Raw genomic sequence first — 17,103 nt, forward strand, 5'->3', positions numbered from 1 at the left:
ATCATCAAATATTACCGGGATCAATCAAGGTTAGGTGCAGTGATGGGAAAAGAAAAGTTGCAAGATGGGCTACAGCTGCTGGAACAAGACTGGCTGGGCTGAATAGCAATTGCCATGTTTGCTGGATGCTCCTGGGGCTAGCTGAAGTAGCTAGAGCTGAGTAGAGCTCATGTGGGGTCTGAGGATCAGCCTGCTGTGTGAGCCCTGCCCATAGGATGGGCTCTGACACCTGAGGGTATGACACCCCCAGGGAGAGCCGAGGTTGTCACGTGATGAGCTGCTTCTAACAGAGCCAAAGTTCCGATTCTGCGGCATAGCAGAGCCACTTCCCAGGGATCCGTCTCTCTGAAGTCCTGCTGGCCTTTAGACTTCCCAGGGGTCCGTCTGTCTGAAGTCCTGCTGGCCTTTAGGCTGGGAGAATATTCTAATGAACCCAGGCTAGATGTCTGGGTCTCCACTTCCTTCATCTGATAATACGACTCTCCAAGCACCTTCCCCAAGGCCAGGATCAAAGGGTCTGCGCTCACACCGGCATCACTTAGGCTGTGTTTGGAATTTGAAGTCTAAGCCTGGTAAACAGGGGATTGGCTGCAGGCTGGAGTGTTCCCTGTGATCTTTGAGCTATGGGATCTGATGCCTCCCCCGCAGGTTTCCCTTTTCTTAAAGATTTCCGATTATCCAGTATTAATGCTCATTCCCAGTCGTGTCTTGTTTTCCCATCCATCTATTTTTCCTCTCAATCCCAAGCTTTTACTCTAAATCAAATCAGACTTGAAGTCAATCTTCTGTTGTTTGCTGAGCCTCCCGTCACTTATTGGAGAAAATCACTCTTGGAAAAAAAAAAAAGAAGAAGAGCGGGGATGGTAGTGGGAGGCGAAGGCAGCTACAGACCTCACCAGTCTACTCTCCTAAGTGACCTGTGAATTGTCTATGCTGAACCTCAGCTGCATGAGGCACACTGGTGCGTTCAAGACTCGCCTCCCTCCACTTCCCTTCTGCTCCTGCAACAGTCTCTCCAGGCCCCACCTACGCTTTCGAGAAAGACTTCCTCTCCTACTGTGATGATGGCTCAGCCTGAGCCCCTTAGCTGGAGCAGACCACTAGAATGAAGGACCAGAACCTGGGTTTGCTGACCACCTCCCTCTATGTCCAGCTCCCAGTTTATGACTGCCTCGTGCCCTGCTCCCTATGTCTCTTAATAAATAAATAAATAATCTTTTCTTTAATTAAAGAAAGGACAGGTGAGATGGCTTAGCTGTAAAAGGTGCTTGCTTGCAAAGCTTAATGGCTTGGGTTTCCCCAGTACCCACACAAAGCCAGATGCACAAAGTGGCACATGCACCTGGAGTCTGTTTGCAATGGCAGGAAGCCCTTTCTCTCTGTCTCTCAAATGCTCCTTTTTTTTTTTTTTCTTTTCCTTGCAGTAGTAGACATTGAACTTGGGGCCTTGCACATGCTAAGCAGGTGCTCCACCATTGAGCTGTCACCCCAGCCATTTTAATTTTTTTTTTTTTTTGAGACAAGGTCTTCCTAGGTTGCTAGGAATTTGTGATCCTCTTGCTTTGGCCTACAGAGTAACGGGCCTGTGCCTGGCAGAGTTTTAAATGAAGGCTCCTCCCTCTGATAGTTTCTATTGCCTCCCAATCCCCTCCCTCAGCCTCCTTTCCTTCTTCTTCTCCCTGCTTCTGTTTTCCCCCTTCAATCCTTAAGGAGCGGAGTGAAGGACTGGGAGCAGGGGGAGGGGCTCCACTCGACCACCAGGGAGGTGGTTGACTCCAGACGTAAGCGTGTGGGAGTCAAATATGGGGTGAATGCTGGGAGTGTGTGTGGGGGGGTCTATCACTATGGATAAACCCTCCTATCTTCAGTGTGGAGGTCTCACCTAGAGCTGGGGCCTTGGTCTGAAGTCCTGTTCTGACCAACCCTTCCCAGAGTCTAAGCCTTCACCTTTTGACACTAAGGCGGTCAGAATGTCTGTGCTCTAACAGCTTTTAAAAAGTTATTTATCTAGGGCTGGAGAGATGGCTTAGCGGTTAAGCACTTGCCTGTGAAGCCTAACGACCCCGGTTCGAGGCTCGATTCCCCAGGACCCACGTTAGCCAGATGCACAAGGGGGCGCACGCGTCTGGAGTTCATTTGCAGTGGCTGGAGGCCCTGGCTCGCCCATTCTCTCTTCCTCTATCTATCTGCCTCTTTCTCTCTCTGTTGCTCTCAAATAAATAAAAATAATCAAAAAAAAGGTTATTTATCTATATAAGGGAGGGAGAGAGAAAAGAAGGGAAAGATAGAGAATGGGCACACCAAGGCCTCCAGCTACTGCAAACGAACTCCAGATGCACACACCACCTTGTGTGTCTGGCTTACACGGGTGCAAGGGCACTGAACCTGGGTCCTTAGGTTTTGAAGGCAAGTGCATTAACCGCTAAGCCATCTCTCCAGCCCTCTAACAGCTTTTGAAGCTGACTTTCACCTGGACCTCTTGCGCTTTACTCCTTTTTCCTCCTCATCCCAACACTTTAGTGCGGCCAGCTGTGCTGCTGTGAGGTCCTTCCGAAGTAGCAGCTAGTCCAGGCCAGTTGCAAACATCAGCTGCTTCCAGCCTGTCTGCATCCCGCATAGCAGGCCAGCTCCCTCTGTCTGCTCTCCACCCAGGACATCTCAGTGAATTTTCTTGAATTTGAGGAAATTGAAGAGTCATTCAACTGCCCAGCTCACTCAGTACAGCATGGGACTCTTAAAATCTGTCATTCTTTTCTTCTTTCTAAAAAAATTTATTTTTATTTATTTGAGAGTGACAGAGAAAGAGGGAGAGAGAGAAAGAGAGAGAGAGAGAGAGAGAGAATGGGAGCACCAGGGCCTCCAGCCACTGCAAACAAACTCCAGATGCATGCGCCACCTTGTGCATCTGGCTTACGTGGGTCCTGGGGAATCGAGCCTTGAACTGGGGTCCTTAGGTTTCACAGGCAAGCGCTTAACCACTAAGCCATCTCTCCAGCCCAGGATCTGTCATTCTTAATTGAAAATTTGGATTCATTTTTCATTAGCTAGGAAGAACTTATGAAGTGCATTTGATTCCCATTTATAGAGATCTGTCTCTTGCAATGCCCTCCCTGGTTATAGGAATTTGTTTTGCACAATTTGTCTTTTTTTTTTTTTTTTTGAGGTAGGGTCTCACTCTGGTCCAGGCTGACCTGGAATTAACTCTGTAGTCTCAGGGTGGCCTTGAACTCACGGCGATCCTCCTACCTCTGCCTCCCGAGTGCTGGGATTAAAGGTGTGCGCCACCACGCCCGGCTGTCTTTTTTTTTTTTAAATTTTGTGCTATTGTCATTGAACCTAGGTCTTTATGACCTTGTTTTTTTTTTTTTTTTTTTGAAAGAAACTGCTTAGTTTGAAGAAAAAAAAAAACCTTCCCCCAAAGAGGAGAGGGTTAAGGGTGTATGTGGCTCAGTGGTAGAGAACTCGCTTAGCATTTATAAGGTCCTGTATTCTATTGTAGGAGGGGAAGATAGAGGGAGAAGGGAGAGGAAATGGAGAGAGACAGGCAGAAAGAGAGAGAGAGAGAGAGAGAGAGAGAGAGAGAGAGAGAGAAGGCCAAATAATTTCTTTGCCCACAGGAAGGTGAAGGCGGTGGCTACTCTGTTTGCTCATGGCTGGTTCGGTGATTATGAGTTTGATCTTTGTTCTTTTTGGTTACCATCACCTTGGGTCCCATCTGACTTGACGTTACTCATCTGATTTTTGTGTTCAGTTGCTGGTCTATTCTTCTTTTGTGTGTGGCTTACTCAGTCTTTATTGGATGCTTTGTAGGTGTCACACAGGTCTAAAAGTCACACTGTTAAATAATTAAAAAATTAGTCAACATTGGGGTGACCCAAAAGGTACCAATTCACTTAAGTAAAGGCCTGAGATAGTTAAAGAGAGTCTCCGTGTCAGCACTAGCCACTTTGCAGCATCTCTGGGCTTCCTGTCTGCGGTGGATCCTCCCGGCTCGAGGAGGGGAGCGGGAAAGAGATCAGGGCTCTGGGGAGGAGGCGGGGACACGGGCAGGGAGTGATGCTTATCGTGACTCCGGAGCTCTGGTTCTCGTCAGAGGTGGTCGGACATCTGTGTCCCGGACAGTTACACGAGCCGGTGCGGGCCGTGTGTGCGCGAGGGCGCTCCGCCGGCTCGTGCTGTCACGGGGAACAGTGAACAGGGCCCATTTTTCCAGGAACCAGATATTGAAAATTAGCCTATTTACATGTAGTTCATGCGATTACACGGACATTTGTGGGGTTATTGTGATAACAGTTTGAGATCATACTGTGGAAGTTAAATATCAAATTTGACTAACTGCATACAACCTAATTTCTAAAGCATCCCTATGACGTAGTTAGTATGGTCTCATTTTGCAAATAAAACCTAAATTTAAAAGAAAAGCAACCACCCTAACCCATGCAGCTAGTATGCTAGATAATAATAATAGTAATCTTAATAGTAATTCAGATGCAATTCATATACACTCCTGAGTTCTGGTCTGCCCACTTCCTCCTCTGGGCATTCTTTTTCTTTCTTATAAAACCAAGGAAGTAACCCCAGTATTCAGGAGGGAGAGGTAGGCGGACTGCTGTGAGTTCAAAGTACCCTAAGACTACATAGTGAATTCTAGGTCAGCCTAGGCTAGAACACCCTACTTTGAAAGGCCAAAGTAAAATAAAACAACAACGGATTAAAAAAAAAAAGAGCCGGACATGGTGGCACATTCCTTTAATCCCAGCACAGGGAGGCAGAGGTAGGAGGATCACCGTGAGTTCAAGATCACCCTGAGACTTCATAGTGAATTCCAGGTCAGCCTGGGCCAGAGTGAGACCCTACCTTGAAAAACCAAAAAAAAGGAAGGAAGGAAGGAAGGAAGGAAGGAAGGAAGGAAGGAAGGAAGGAAGGAAGGAAGGAAGGAAGGAAGGAAGGAAGGAAGGGAAACCCGAGGAATTATGCCAGGCTTGGCAGCACACATCTTTCATCCCAGCACTCAGGAAGATGAAGTAGGAGGATCAGGATCAGTGTGAGTTCAAGGCCAGCCCCAGGACACAGGGCGAGTTCCAGGTCAGCCCGGGCTAGATTGAGACCAACCTCAAAACAAACTGACAACAACAACAAAACCCAAGGAACTGAATGAGACCAGGCCTTTCAGGTTTGGAGTAGATCTACCTTAATCTTGCTCCTAATTTGAACTGAGGTCTGCCTCACCATCTGTGTGCTGCCCGTCTATCCTCTGTGCTGTTATTTCTGTGAAAGCTTTTCCTATGCAGTTCTATGTTTTACTTATTTATTTTTATGGTAAAATCTACACAATATAGTTTGTCATACTGACCATTTTTTTTATTTGAGAGAAAGTGACAGAGACAGAGAGAGAGAGAAAGAGAGAAAGAGAGAGAAAGAATGGGTATACCAGGGCCTCCAGTCCCTGCAAATGAACTCCAGATGCATGAGCCACCTTGTGCATCTGGCTTACATGGGTCCCAGGGGAATCAAACTTGGGTCCTTTGGCTTTGCAGGTAAGCGCCTTAATTGCTAAGCCACCTCTCCAACCTGACACTGACCTTTTTTAAAAAAAATTATTTTTATTTATTTATTTGAGAGAGAGAGAGAGAGAGAGAGAGAGAGAGATACAGAAATAGGTAGGTAGAGAGAGTTAGAGAATGGGTGTGCCAGGGCCTCCAGCCACTGCAAGCTAACTCCAGATGTGTGCACACTTGTGCATCTGGCTAACGTGGTTCCTGGGGAGTCGAACCTTGGTCCTTTGGCTTTGCAGGCAAGCGCCTTAATTGCTAAGCCTTCTCTCTAGCCCAGTACTGACCATTTTTAAGAGCATAGTCATTAAGCTCATTATATAGCACTTTTGCATGCCAGGGCCTCTGGCCACTGTCAACGAACTCCGGAAGCATGCATCACTTCGTGCATCTGGCCTTATGTGGGTCCTGGGGAATGGAACTTGGGTCATTAGGTTTTACAAGCAAGTGTCTTAACTGCTGAGCCATCTCTCCAGCTCAACACTTTTTGTTTTTAATGCAAGTACAGTTTAGAAAGGCAGGCTTGACATCACTGTCATAAATAAAAGCCAGAATTATTTCCCATAATTCAAGGTAGCCATGGGAATAAATACAGCAGCAAGTCACTAACTTGGGGCTCACTCTTGTTGCCCCTGCAGGCTTTGAGAGGTTTACTCCCTTCCACCCCTATTTCTTTTTTCTTTTTTTCTTTTTGGTTTTTCACTACCTCAGGCTGACCTGGAATTCACTATGTAGTTTTCAGGGTGGCCTCGAACTCACTGTGATCCTCCTACCTCTACCTCTTGCATGCTGGGATTAAAGGCGTGTGCCACCGTGCCTGGCCACCCCTATTTCTTTTAAAGGGAGGACAGCCATGGTTGAGGAGGTGGTAAAGACAGGCTAAAAGCAAACTGACACTTCATCCTTGACATACTCAGGAAATTTAAGACAGGAGTGAAAGAGCCATTTCTGGTTTTTTTTTCCCCTTGAACATGACATTCTCCAGAGCTGCACCCAGGTACCTCCTTACATTGCTCACCACGGAGCACCCTCTCTGCCCCACACCGTGAGAGCCACGGCGCTGACACAGGCTTCACCTCATCAAGGGGGCCTGAAGGCCCTTTCTGAACTGGAGCCCTGACGGAGAAGACTCTTTTGGGATGTGCCTTTTATTGTCCTTTCTTTACTTTCCCCCAAGATATATGCCAACTGTCCCTCACTGCAGAAGATCTATTCCAGGACCCTCATGGATACCAAATCCCATTGATGCTTAAGTCCACTTTGTAAAATGATGTACTAGCCAGAGGATTTAGTACAGTGGTAGAGTGTTTGCCTAGCATGTATAAGGCTCTAGGTTCAATCCCCAGTACCATAAAAAAAAAAAAGAAAAGAAGAAGAAGAAAGAAAGAAAGAGAGCTGGAGAGATGGCTTAGTGGTTAAGGCATTTGCCTCCAAAGCCTAAGGACTCAGGTTCAATTCCCCAGTACCCACGTAAGTCAGTACACATGGTAGTGCATGCATCTGGAGTTTGTTTGCGGTGGTGTGCCCATTCTCTCTCTCATTCCCTCTCTTAAATAAATAAATAAGATATTTAAAAAAGAAAGAAAAGATGTAATGTAGAATCTAAAACCTTATGAATAAGAATTTCATGTACTTCAGATTGCCTCCAGATTGCTGATGATACTTGGTACAAAATAAATGCAATATATATAGATATTTCACAGTATTGTCTAGTGATAACAAGAGACGGTATTGTCTAATGACAAAAAAAACAAAAGAGAGGGGAAGAGGGAGGGTGTTACCATGGGATATTTTTATAATCATGGAAAATGTTAATAAAAATTGAGAAAAAAATAAAAAAGCAAGTCTTTTAAATTAAAAAAGAGAGAGAGTGAGAAAGTCTATCTAGGTTCATTGTAGACATAATTAAAAATATTTCTGAAGCCAAGTGTGGTGGTGCATGCCTTTAATTCCAGCACTTGGGAGACAGAGGTAGGAGGATCACTGTGACTTCGAGGCTACCCTGAGATGAAATAGTGAATTCCAGGTCAGCCTGGGCTACAGTGAGACCCTACCTCGAAAAATATGAAAAACCAAAAAAAAAAAAAAAAAAAATTCTGGGCTGGAGAGATAGCTCAGCAATTAAGGCACTTGCCTACAAAGCCTATGGGCCTGACTTCAGTTCCCCAGTACCCATGTAAAGCCAGATGCACTAAGTGGTGCATACATCTGGAGCTGGTTTGCAGTGGTGGGAAGCCCTGGTGTGCCCATACTCACTCTGACTGTGTCTGCCCCCCCCCCCGCAATAAATAAATAAATAAATAAAACTATATAAAATATTTCTGATCCACAGCAGCTTGGATCCATGGCTGCTGAAGTCATGTAAAAGGAGGGGCCGACTACCCCCCACTACCTCACAGAGTTACCCTGCCCAAGTCCTCTAGCTTAGCTGTCTGGGAGGGCACTTTGCCACAGCTGTGATGTGACCATCGTGGATGAAGTTGCTCGTTTCTCTGAGTGAGTGACCTTAGTGCCACCTGGGTGCAAAGGCCGACATCGTCGCGAGCACCAAGGGGTGGAGCCTGCAGTGGCGGAAGGAGACAGACTCCTGCGTGAGGCAGAGGCATCAGACACAGGTCTTCACCGTGAACCAGATGTTAATGTGGAGTTCAGTTTGTCTAGGACTCCTTCTCCTGGATGATGGGAGAAATAAAATGTACGCACACAGGTGGTCGTTGGAAGCACCAAGGGACTGACAAGAACACAGGAAATGCTGTTTTCTTAAGCCAGGAAGAGAGTTGTCTTCCATAAACATTAAAAGGAGAGGGCTGGAGAGATGGCTTAGAGGTTAAGCGCTTGCCTGTGAAGCATACGGACCCCAGTTTGAGGCTTGATTCCCCAGGACCCACATTAGCCAGATGCACAAGGGGGCTCACACATCTGGAGTTCGTTTACAGTGGTGAAGGCCCTGGCGCATCCATTCTTTCTCTCTCTCTTTGCCTCTTTCTCTCTCAGTCTGCCGCTCTCAAGTAAATAAATAAAAATAAACAAAAATAAATTTTTACAAAACATTAAAAGGAGACATCATTTTGGAAGCTGTGGATGTATTTTAGTAAGATGGATTGTGATATGTGAACACAGAGGTCAAAATCAAACTTGGGTGCCAGAAAAGATGGTCTTTGCACCTTGTCTTGCCCTCTTGGACTTAACTTTCCCTTCCCCATAAGGCTTGGCATGACCTCCGTGGGACACAGGACTTGTGTGTCTTACCTGGGGCTTGCCCTCATCCTTGTCCTTGTAGTAGAACAGCTGGTCCCCTCGGAGCACGAACCAGCGCTGCTGCCAGTTCTTCATTAGGCTCCTCTGCTTCTTCAGCCAGCCCGCCTTCAGCACGGGGCCTGGCCTGGGGGGTCCTGGGGGCCTCCCTGGGCTCCGGTTCTGCTCCCCCATCACCAGGCTTTTGGAACGCGCTAGAAGTCAAGAACACACAGTGAGTGTGGAGACTGGCACGCCTGGGGTCCGTCCTGACTCCATTCTGACATCTTAGACATGCTGGGACCAGCTCACAGGAGCCCAGTCCAGCTGGGTGTGATGAGCACGCTCGGCCTGTGGGTTCCCGGGGCCCAATGTGGAGCAGCTCTGGGGTACTCGCCTTGGATGGCTACACAGCCTTCCTGCCTGCTTAGTTTCTGCTCTATCTCTGGACTCCTAGATTTCTACAATCAGGTATCCATGCATCCAACTACCTACCCACCTGTCCATCCATCTTTCCATCCATCTAACAATTTGTTCATTTTTTTTTCCCACTCAGGCACTACCACTGTGTATCAGGATCTGTTCTAGTTACTGAAGAGAAAGTATTGAAATAAGGAAAATAAATACAAATCTAGTTCCTTCTGGGGCTCACCTTTTCGCAGGGCTCTTGTCATTCAGGCTCCTGCAGGGAGCTGGCCCCTCCTGAAACCTCCCAAGGGTCCGCTCCACACCCTCTGGAGGTGTCCTGCCTGAGCGCCACCGCCCACTCCCTGGAGCCACCCTTCTGTTCCTCTGGGTCCATCCTGCATGTTGGGTCTGGGAAACCTCGATCTCCGCCTCAGCTATCTGTTGTGACTTGACGATGACATCCGGCTGGGGCAAAGGGAAGGCCATCACTCCTAATTTGGAACTTTCTGGGGCCCGAGAGCCCTACTGGGTGCCTTTTCTCCCAGTGGACATCATTTCCCAGGACTCTGCAGGGGCAGTAATGCCACCACAGTGGTGACCGAGTTCTTGTCCCTGCCACCCCACCTCTCCCTCTTTTACTAATGCTTCCCCTGTCCTCTCTTCTCGTCTGTTCCTGGAGGAGCTCCTCTGTTCTTCTTGGCCAGCACAAGGACACTGCTGCAGACGTCACTAGGACAGGCCAACTTGGATTTCAGAGGAACAATTTGAAGATCAAATGTAATCAGATGGATCAGACTCGCAGACTTGCAATTTTTTTTTTTTTATTTTTAAGGTAGGGTCTCACTCTAGCGCAGGCTGACCTGGAATTCACCCGGTAGTCTCAGGGTGGCCTCGAACTCAAAGCAATACTGCTACTACTTCTGCCTCCCAAGGGCTGGGATTGAAGGCGTGCACCACCACACTCGGCTTCAGACTCACAATTCTTACACCAGTGATCCTAACTTCCAATTGGAACCTAACTCACAGTTCTTATACAATACTTGTGAGCATGTGCGTGAGAGAGAGAGAGAGAGAGAGAGAGAGAGAGAGGGTTCCTCTAGTTATGCTAGTGACCACAATTTATTATGCCTGGCTTATCTTATATTATCTTATATCTTATATTATGCCTGGACTAGCTTGGATCTTTCTTCATCCTTATTCCATTCACATCTTGGCTTTGGCTGACTAGCCTCCCAATCAACCTTCCGGACTCAATTCAAAAGAGCCGTGGAATTCTCCTCCTCAGTCTTCACCAGACCATCATTTCCTTCCCTACCAGGACATGTGCCAGTGGCCGGTAATAAACTAGGCAGTTGCTTTTCTGCTCTTAAGACCAAGGGAGAAAACAGGGACTTAGCCAGTCCTGTAGGTAGGATGGCCCTCATCACTGTGCGGGACAAGGGTTAGATATAAGTCTTGTTGTCACAGGATTCTGAGGACCATCTTCTCATTATGTCTGCGCTGGAACTTGGCATTCAGTGTCACAGACATCCCACTGCTGTCTGAGGACAACACATACCCTAATACTTCTCCATCTTGGCTTCCAATCTTACAAGCCTGGGGTAGAATCTCAAAGCTACCACATTCACACGGGCAAAAACTCATGGAGCCCTCCCGCGAGTCTCTGTTGTGGCAGGGTTAGAATGCTGACCGCAGCAGGATTAACGAGGTCCATCTGTCTAGCATCCAAGCAGCCATGGCAACTTTGTGGTTTCCACAGGCCACAGGTGTCACCTGCCACTTAGGATGACCATCTTGATGGTCCGTAGTTAACCCTTGGTCACTGGTGCTGATCACGCCAGCCTGGCCTCAGCTGTGTTTTGGCCCAGAGAGGAAGGGGGCTGCATCCATGCTTACCCCCAACACCGGAGGTGACTGGCGGTCCCTGAGGACAGTGGGATTCTCCAGACACTGGAGGGAAAGGGAACCCGAGAAGTCCGTGGGGGTTGCCTTCTCTCTGATGTGGGAGCGCTCAGCGCAGGCTGAGCTTCCCTTGCCCTTGCATTTCAGACAGCCAACTCCTTTGTTCACACTGGCTGCCCCAAGCTGACTCAGCATGCTCACCCCCTCTATTCTAACAGGTGCTGAAATTAACTCTGCCTGCTTTTGCAGACTGGCATGTCACCATGTGTCGCCTCAGGACTCCACGTTGCAGAACATTTGTGCTCTTTCTCACATTAGTTATTTACTTACGACAGCCATGGTGCCCTGCTGAAGTAGCAAGGGCTCTGGACCAAGGCTTGTGTATGGCTTGCGGCCAGCTCTGGGAACTCCATGCCTCAGTCTGCAGAGCAGCAGCCTGGGCCTGTATAGAACATTACCTCACCAGCCGGGGAGCGGGAGGATGTGAGCCCACTGTGCCAGACACAGGACTTGGCACTTTGAGGGTCCCAGTGACTGGTTACTATGGTGATGATGATAACGAAGGTCGTGGGTGGGCACCTCTGTGGGGAATGTGTTCCCCAAAGCTGGGTGGCCATCAGTATGTACCACTTTTCCCATCACCTCTCCAATGCTGCAGAGTACACGTTGAGGACTCTACTATGTAATTTAGCACATGCAAAATGACAATCTTAGCTCACCCTGTTCCTTAATATTTTATTTTTATTTATTTTATTTGACAGAGAGAGAGAGAGAGAGAGAGAGAGAGAGAGAGAGAGAGAGAGAGAATGGGAATGCCAGGGCCTCCAGCCACTGCAAACAAACTCCAGACATGTGCGCCCTATTGTGCATGTGGCCAACGTGGGTCCCGGGGAATAGAATCTGAGTCCTTTGGCTTTGCAGGCAAACACCTTAACCGCTAAGCCATCCCTCCAGCCCTCACCCTGTTTCTTGACTGCTTAATTAGACACCTTGGCTCAGGTTTCACTACCTGGAGGAGACGTCTGCTCACTCCCTTCACCCACCTCCCTCATCAGCTCCGGGTGGGAGAAGCAGATGGAATCCCAGAGGTCCTGGTTTTCTCAGCTCTCTTCCACCTACATGAGCTTCACTCCTCCCTTCTCGTTTTACTGCAGCCCTGCAAAGGCTGACCTTCCACCTCTAGGCCCCCTGGACAGACACCTTATCCAGGGCTCCAGCACTGCCAGTTCTGCAGTTCCACAGTCCTGCCTCTGAGGATGACACGTGGAAGATAAGCCTTCTGTGGCCGGGGCTGGGCCAGGCCACTGATAGGGCAGAGAAAGGATGCCCCTGATGGGACTTAACAGCGTCCACCGTTGGGATGGTGCCCCCTTATCTGCCCCTACGTCCCTCCTCCCATCTCAAAGTAGCGAGGAACACATTAGGCAGCTACTGGCTGAGCCAGACCCTGAGTAATGGTGCCCATGTCGATAAGAAGGTAGCCATGACCCTGGTATTCTGGTGCAATCTGAAAGAAAATCAAGAAGAGGGGACAGGGATGTCCCTTCGGTTACAGAGTTTTCTGCCCTGGGTTTCAATTTGCCAGTCTCTACAATTCCTTGACTGGCCTAAGAATCAGTGGTCAAATTAAGTCATCAGAATGTGGACATTTGCGTTTTAATTGCTTTTAACTTGAGACTTGGTAGACAACAGTGAATGAGGCCTTTGGTATGGGTGGGTTGGCTTAATTTCCACTGTGTACTCTTACAGTCTTCTTCCTCTTCTCAGGTAACCTGCAAAGGGCCATTAAGAACCTGTCATCCAGGGCTGGAGAGATGGCTTAGCAGTTAAGGTGCTTGCCTGCAAAGTCAAAGAACCTAGGTTCAATTCCCCAGGACCCATGTAAGCCAGATGCACAAGGTGGTGCATTGTGTCTGGAGTTCGTTTGCAGTGGCTGGAGGCCCCAGCACACCCATTTTCTCTCTGCCTGCCTCTCTCTCAGCTTCTTTCTCTCCCTCTCAACTTAATAAATACTTTTTAAAATATTTGAAACTGTTATCCCTTCCACCGTTGATGGCAGAGGCCACTCTAGGGATTGAAGCCATGGAATGTTCTACAGCTTCATTCATGGCTCTTTTTTATCCTTGATTACAACAGAGTATGAAGCTGGCTCCTTCTACCAGAAAGGCCCCTGCCCTTTCCCCTATCTCTCCAGCAGGACAGCTAATAGCAGGAGTTCAGGATACCCACGACATGGCTGGACTCTCCTGAAAATGCTTGGTGAGGTCATGCATGCTGAAGATGTGCCCTAGGAAAGCTGAGCAATCTGCACAGACATGTGGACACTTCTGGCAACTCGTCCAATAAGTCACTGCGCGGCCAAACATATGACTGGCCCACAGGTCCTTGGACACACCAGCACAAAGCTGTAAAGGGAGATTCTGTGTCCTTGTCTGCGAGCCCTCTGAGGAGCTGCAGGTGAGAGAGCAGGCACCAGAGCCACATTCTGCGGAGGGGAGAGGCAGCCCAGCACCCTGCCGATCTCCAGGGAGGCTCTTCCTGCACAGGCCATGCCGGCTGCCAAACCAGCACAGGTTTCTCCGCAGATGATCAATCACACAGATATTACTTATCGGACCCACTGAGCTTCTCCCAAGGAAAAATAATCACTGCTATGATTTATTAATAAGCACTGTTCCTCTTTTCAGCACTTCCTTTAATCAATGCATTCAGTTCTGTAAATATTCAAGCAAGGTTTCAGGTCAGGCAGCTCTGCCCTGCTAAGACTCCAGAACCATTGGACTTATGGAAAAAGGGAAAGCTGGGCTCTTCTTTTCACAAGTAGGACATCTCTTCCCCACTTCCTCCCTCCCTATCCAACACAGCCCTGCACAGTACAGTGTGGAAATTGAAGTCAATGTTCTCCTGAGGAGCCCCCACCAGTTAAAGAGAATAAGGCAGAAATGAAGATGCAGACCCTTGGGCTACAAACTTCTGCAGAGCCCCTCCAAGGAGGAAACGCCCTTGGGTCATGCCTTGAAAGATGACCAGAATGTGAGTCCATCTCAGGGCAGGTAGAGCTCTGATTTTTCAAGACTGGAACAAACTGGCTAGGTGTGGTGGTGCACACCTTTAATCCCAGCACTCGGGAGGCTGAGGTTGGAGGATCACCATGAGTTCAAGGCCAGCCTGAGACTCCATAGTGAATTCTAGGTCAGTCTGGGCTAGAGTGAGACCCCCCAACTTGAAAAACCAAAAAGTACTGAACAAGCATGTCATTTGCTACCCCTTAGCTCACCTCAGTGTGTGCAAGAGGCTGTGGTCACTGCTTTTCCCTGGAAAGCATGTATTGATAGGGCAGTCCACACATCTGCTTGCCCTCCGCCCTCCGCTCCACCAATCTCCTGCATTTGGGGACTTTGGCCTCTTCCAGCATTGCTGTAACCAAGCCTAGCAGCATGATTCCAGCCTCAGCCTCTGAGACTCCCTGGTGACCGAGACACCACTGACTTCTCTCCCAGTAGCTCATCCTTCCTCTGCTCGGCAGCGCCCAACTGCTCACTTTCTGAGTTCAGGTCTTACCACTCACTCCCGACCTTGACTTTCTCGGTCTTGCCCACTGTCATTAGGCTGTCCCAGCTTTCCTCTTTCCCATCCTGAATCCTTGTGTCAAACCCGTCTATATACACACCTCATAGGGATAGGTCAGGTCTCTTTGGATCTGACTGCAGAATTCAGTGCATGCACACATCTCCTGTGGTGGTTTCAGTGAAATGCCCCTCCCCAACCCGTAGACTTGTGTGTTTTGAATACTTGGCCTCCAAATGGTGGCAATTTGGGAAAGTTGTGGGGTCTTTGGGAGGCGGAGTCTGGCTAGAGAAGGTGTGCCACTGGGGACAGACTTTGGGGTCAGATAGCCCAGCTTCAAGCCCAGAATTTAGGCTACTTCCTTCTTGCTGCCGTGGAGATGTGGTGCCCAGCTGTCTGTCTGCTCCTCCTATGCTTTTCTCTGCCATAATGAAACTTCCTCTTACTCTTGGACTTGAAAGCCAGAAATAAACTCTTTCCTTCCATACGCTGCTTAGCTGCTATGGTCTCCCAAATCTGCTCGGTCTTCTCTCTCAACTGCGCTCTGCGGCCAACCAGCGCGGCACCGTGGAGTTGCTTCTGCACATCCCTCCTTACGGTTTCGAAGGGAAGCTTCATCCTGGCATGGGAAGCATGGCAGAGCAGGCAGCCTGACAGCACATGTAGGCATGGCAGTAGGAAGAAAATCCCTGAGAGAGCCAGCTGTCAACACCCACTGGGCTAGACTAATAACCCTCAAGGCCCTCCCCCAGTGACACGCCTCCTCCAGCAAGGCTCCGCCTCTCCAGGCTGGCCAGCAGAGGACTGAAGAAGCAGTTTAATCACAAGCCCTTGAGGCTCTGTGGGACATTTTACATTCAAGCCACCAGCATAACTTTGCCTGGACTATGTTGGTGCTCCTGGCCTGGTGAGGGGACATGGGGTGCTGTGAACATTCCCAGGCACCAGATGGTGGTAGATCAGGTGCTCACCACATTAGCTCTGGCCTTGTCTTCCTGGGTGACAGATAGAGCATGGCTTTCTTTCTGACTAAGACAGGAGAAATAAGAAGTTTAATGAGGGACAGGGGCTGGCTGAAGGGTACAGGCCATGAAAGAATGGATGAGCACAGGTGCCTATGACAGCCCGAGCTGGGACCAAGTCAGTGACCTGAGTCATTTCACTAACTCCTTTGAATGCCCCTGATTTCTCAAAGGCTGGAATTGAGACTCAGAGGAGAGAAGCAGTTCACTTGGAGTCACATAACATTACTGTAGCGTGGCGAAGCTGGGCCTGGCGCTGGCTACTGGGGCACACAATCCTTCCCAGGTGGAGCCCTCCTCCTTCACTCCTATCTCCTCTTCCCGCCCTATCTTTCTCTGAACACTCTTCTGTTGGGCCTCTCCAGCATGGGCTGACCCAGACTGCTTAAATCAAGGTCTCTAGTGACCCTCACATCGCTCAGTCCCAAAGTCAAGCCAGTCTCCTCATTCCTTGGCAGCTCTGGCCTCATGGGCCCCTCCCTCTCTGAGACCACTTTCCACCCTGATGTCGCAACAGCATCTGCATCCGCCTGCCTTTTGCTCCTTTGCCAGCTGCCAAACCAGATCTTTCTGATCACCCAGCTTGAGTTCCCAGGGCCGGTTCCTGGGCCCAGCTTCTACCTACGCTGTCCCATGGATTTTTTGTTGTTGTTGCTTTGGTTTTGAGGTAGAGTCTCGCTCTAGCTGAGGCTGATCTGGAATTCACTATGTAGTCTCAGGTTGGGCTCGAACTCATGGTGATCTTCCTACCTCTGCCTCCCGAGTGCTGGGATTGAAGGCGTGTGCCACCATGCCCGGCTTTGTCTCATGGGTTTAAACAGCATCCCATACAGCTGAACTCTGCAGACGAACTCCAGATGCATGCACCACCTTCTGCATCTGGCTTACATGGGTACTGGGGAACAGAACCTGGATCCCCGCTTTCGCAGGCAAATGCCTCAACTGTGCCAGGGCAGTAGTTATCATACTGTATCACTTAGGAGGTAATAAGAAAAGGTAAGTACAGATGAATTTTTAAAAACTATTTATTTGTGTGTGGGGGGGTACACATGGGCATACAAGGGTCTCTTGATGCTGCAAATGGCAGATACACATGACACTTTTTGCATCTAGCTTTATGGGGGGGGGCTGGGGAACTAAATCCGGCCAGAAGGCTTTGCAAGTAAGTGACTTTAACCAGCCCCAGATGTAATTATTTTTGAGTTTTCATCCTGCAGCTGGTTGAATTTGAGGGTGCAGAACCTGCAAACACTCTGGAACGACTGTGCTCAAATTCTACGACGTAACTCACACAGGCAAGTGAGTCACAGAACAATACACGAAACTCGAGGCTGTATAAAGGGGAAGAAAATCAAACAGAAACCACCACAAGCGTGTTTCCGGTGACCTCAGGCACTTGTATAGAACAAGGTCTGGGA

At 48.8% G+C, this 17,103-nt stretch overlaps 1 protein-coding gene across 5 annotated transcripts in view; it reads right to left on the reverse strand.

Annotated features, from left to right (window-relative positions):
• Arhgap22 (Rho GTPase activating protein 22) overlaps nucleotides 1–17,103 on the reverse strand; it is a 207,331-nt gene that overhangs the window by 132,778 nt on the left and 57,450 nt on the right. For all 5 annotated transcript variants that reach the window (XM_045137705.1, XM_004658038.2, XM_012948667.2 and 2 more), the window contains exon 2: nucleotides 8,802–9,001. In XM_045137705.1, the coding sequence (XP_044993640.1) occupies nucleotides 8,802–9,001 (200 nt within the window). The remainder of the gene's footprint in view (nucleotides 1–8,801; nucleotides 9,002–17,103) is intronic.

This window comes from Jaculus jaculus, chromosome 18 (assembly GCF_020740685.1).
Source record: "Jaculus jaculus isolate mJacJac1 chromosome 18, mJacJac1.mat.Y.cur, whole genome shotgun sequence".
Taxonomy (NCBI): Eukaryota; Metazoa; Chordata; class Mammalia; order Rodentia; family Dipodidae; genus Jaculus; species Jaculus jaculus.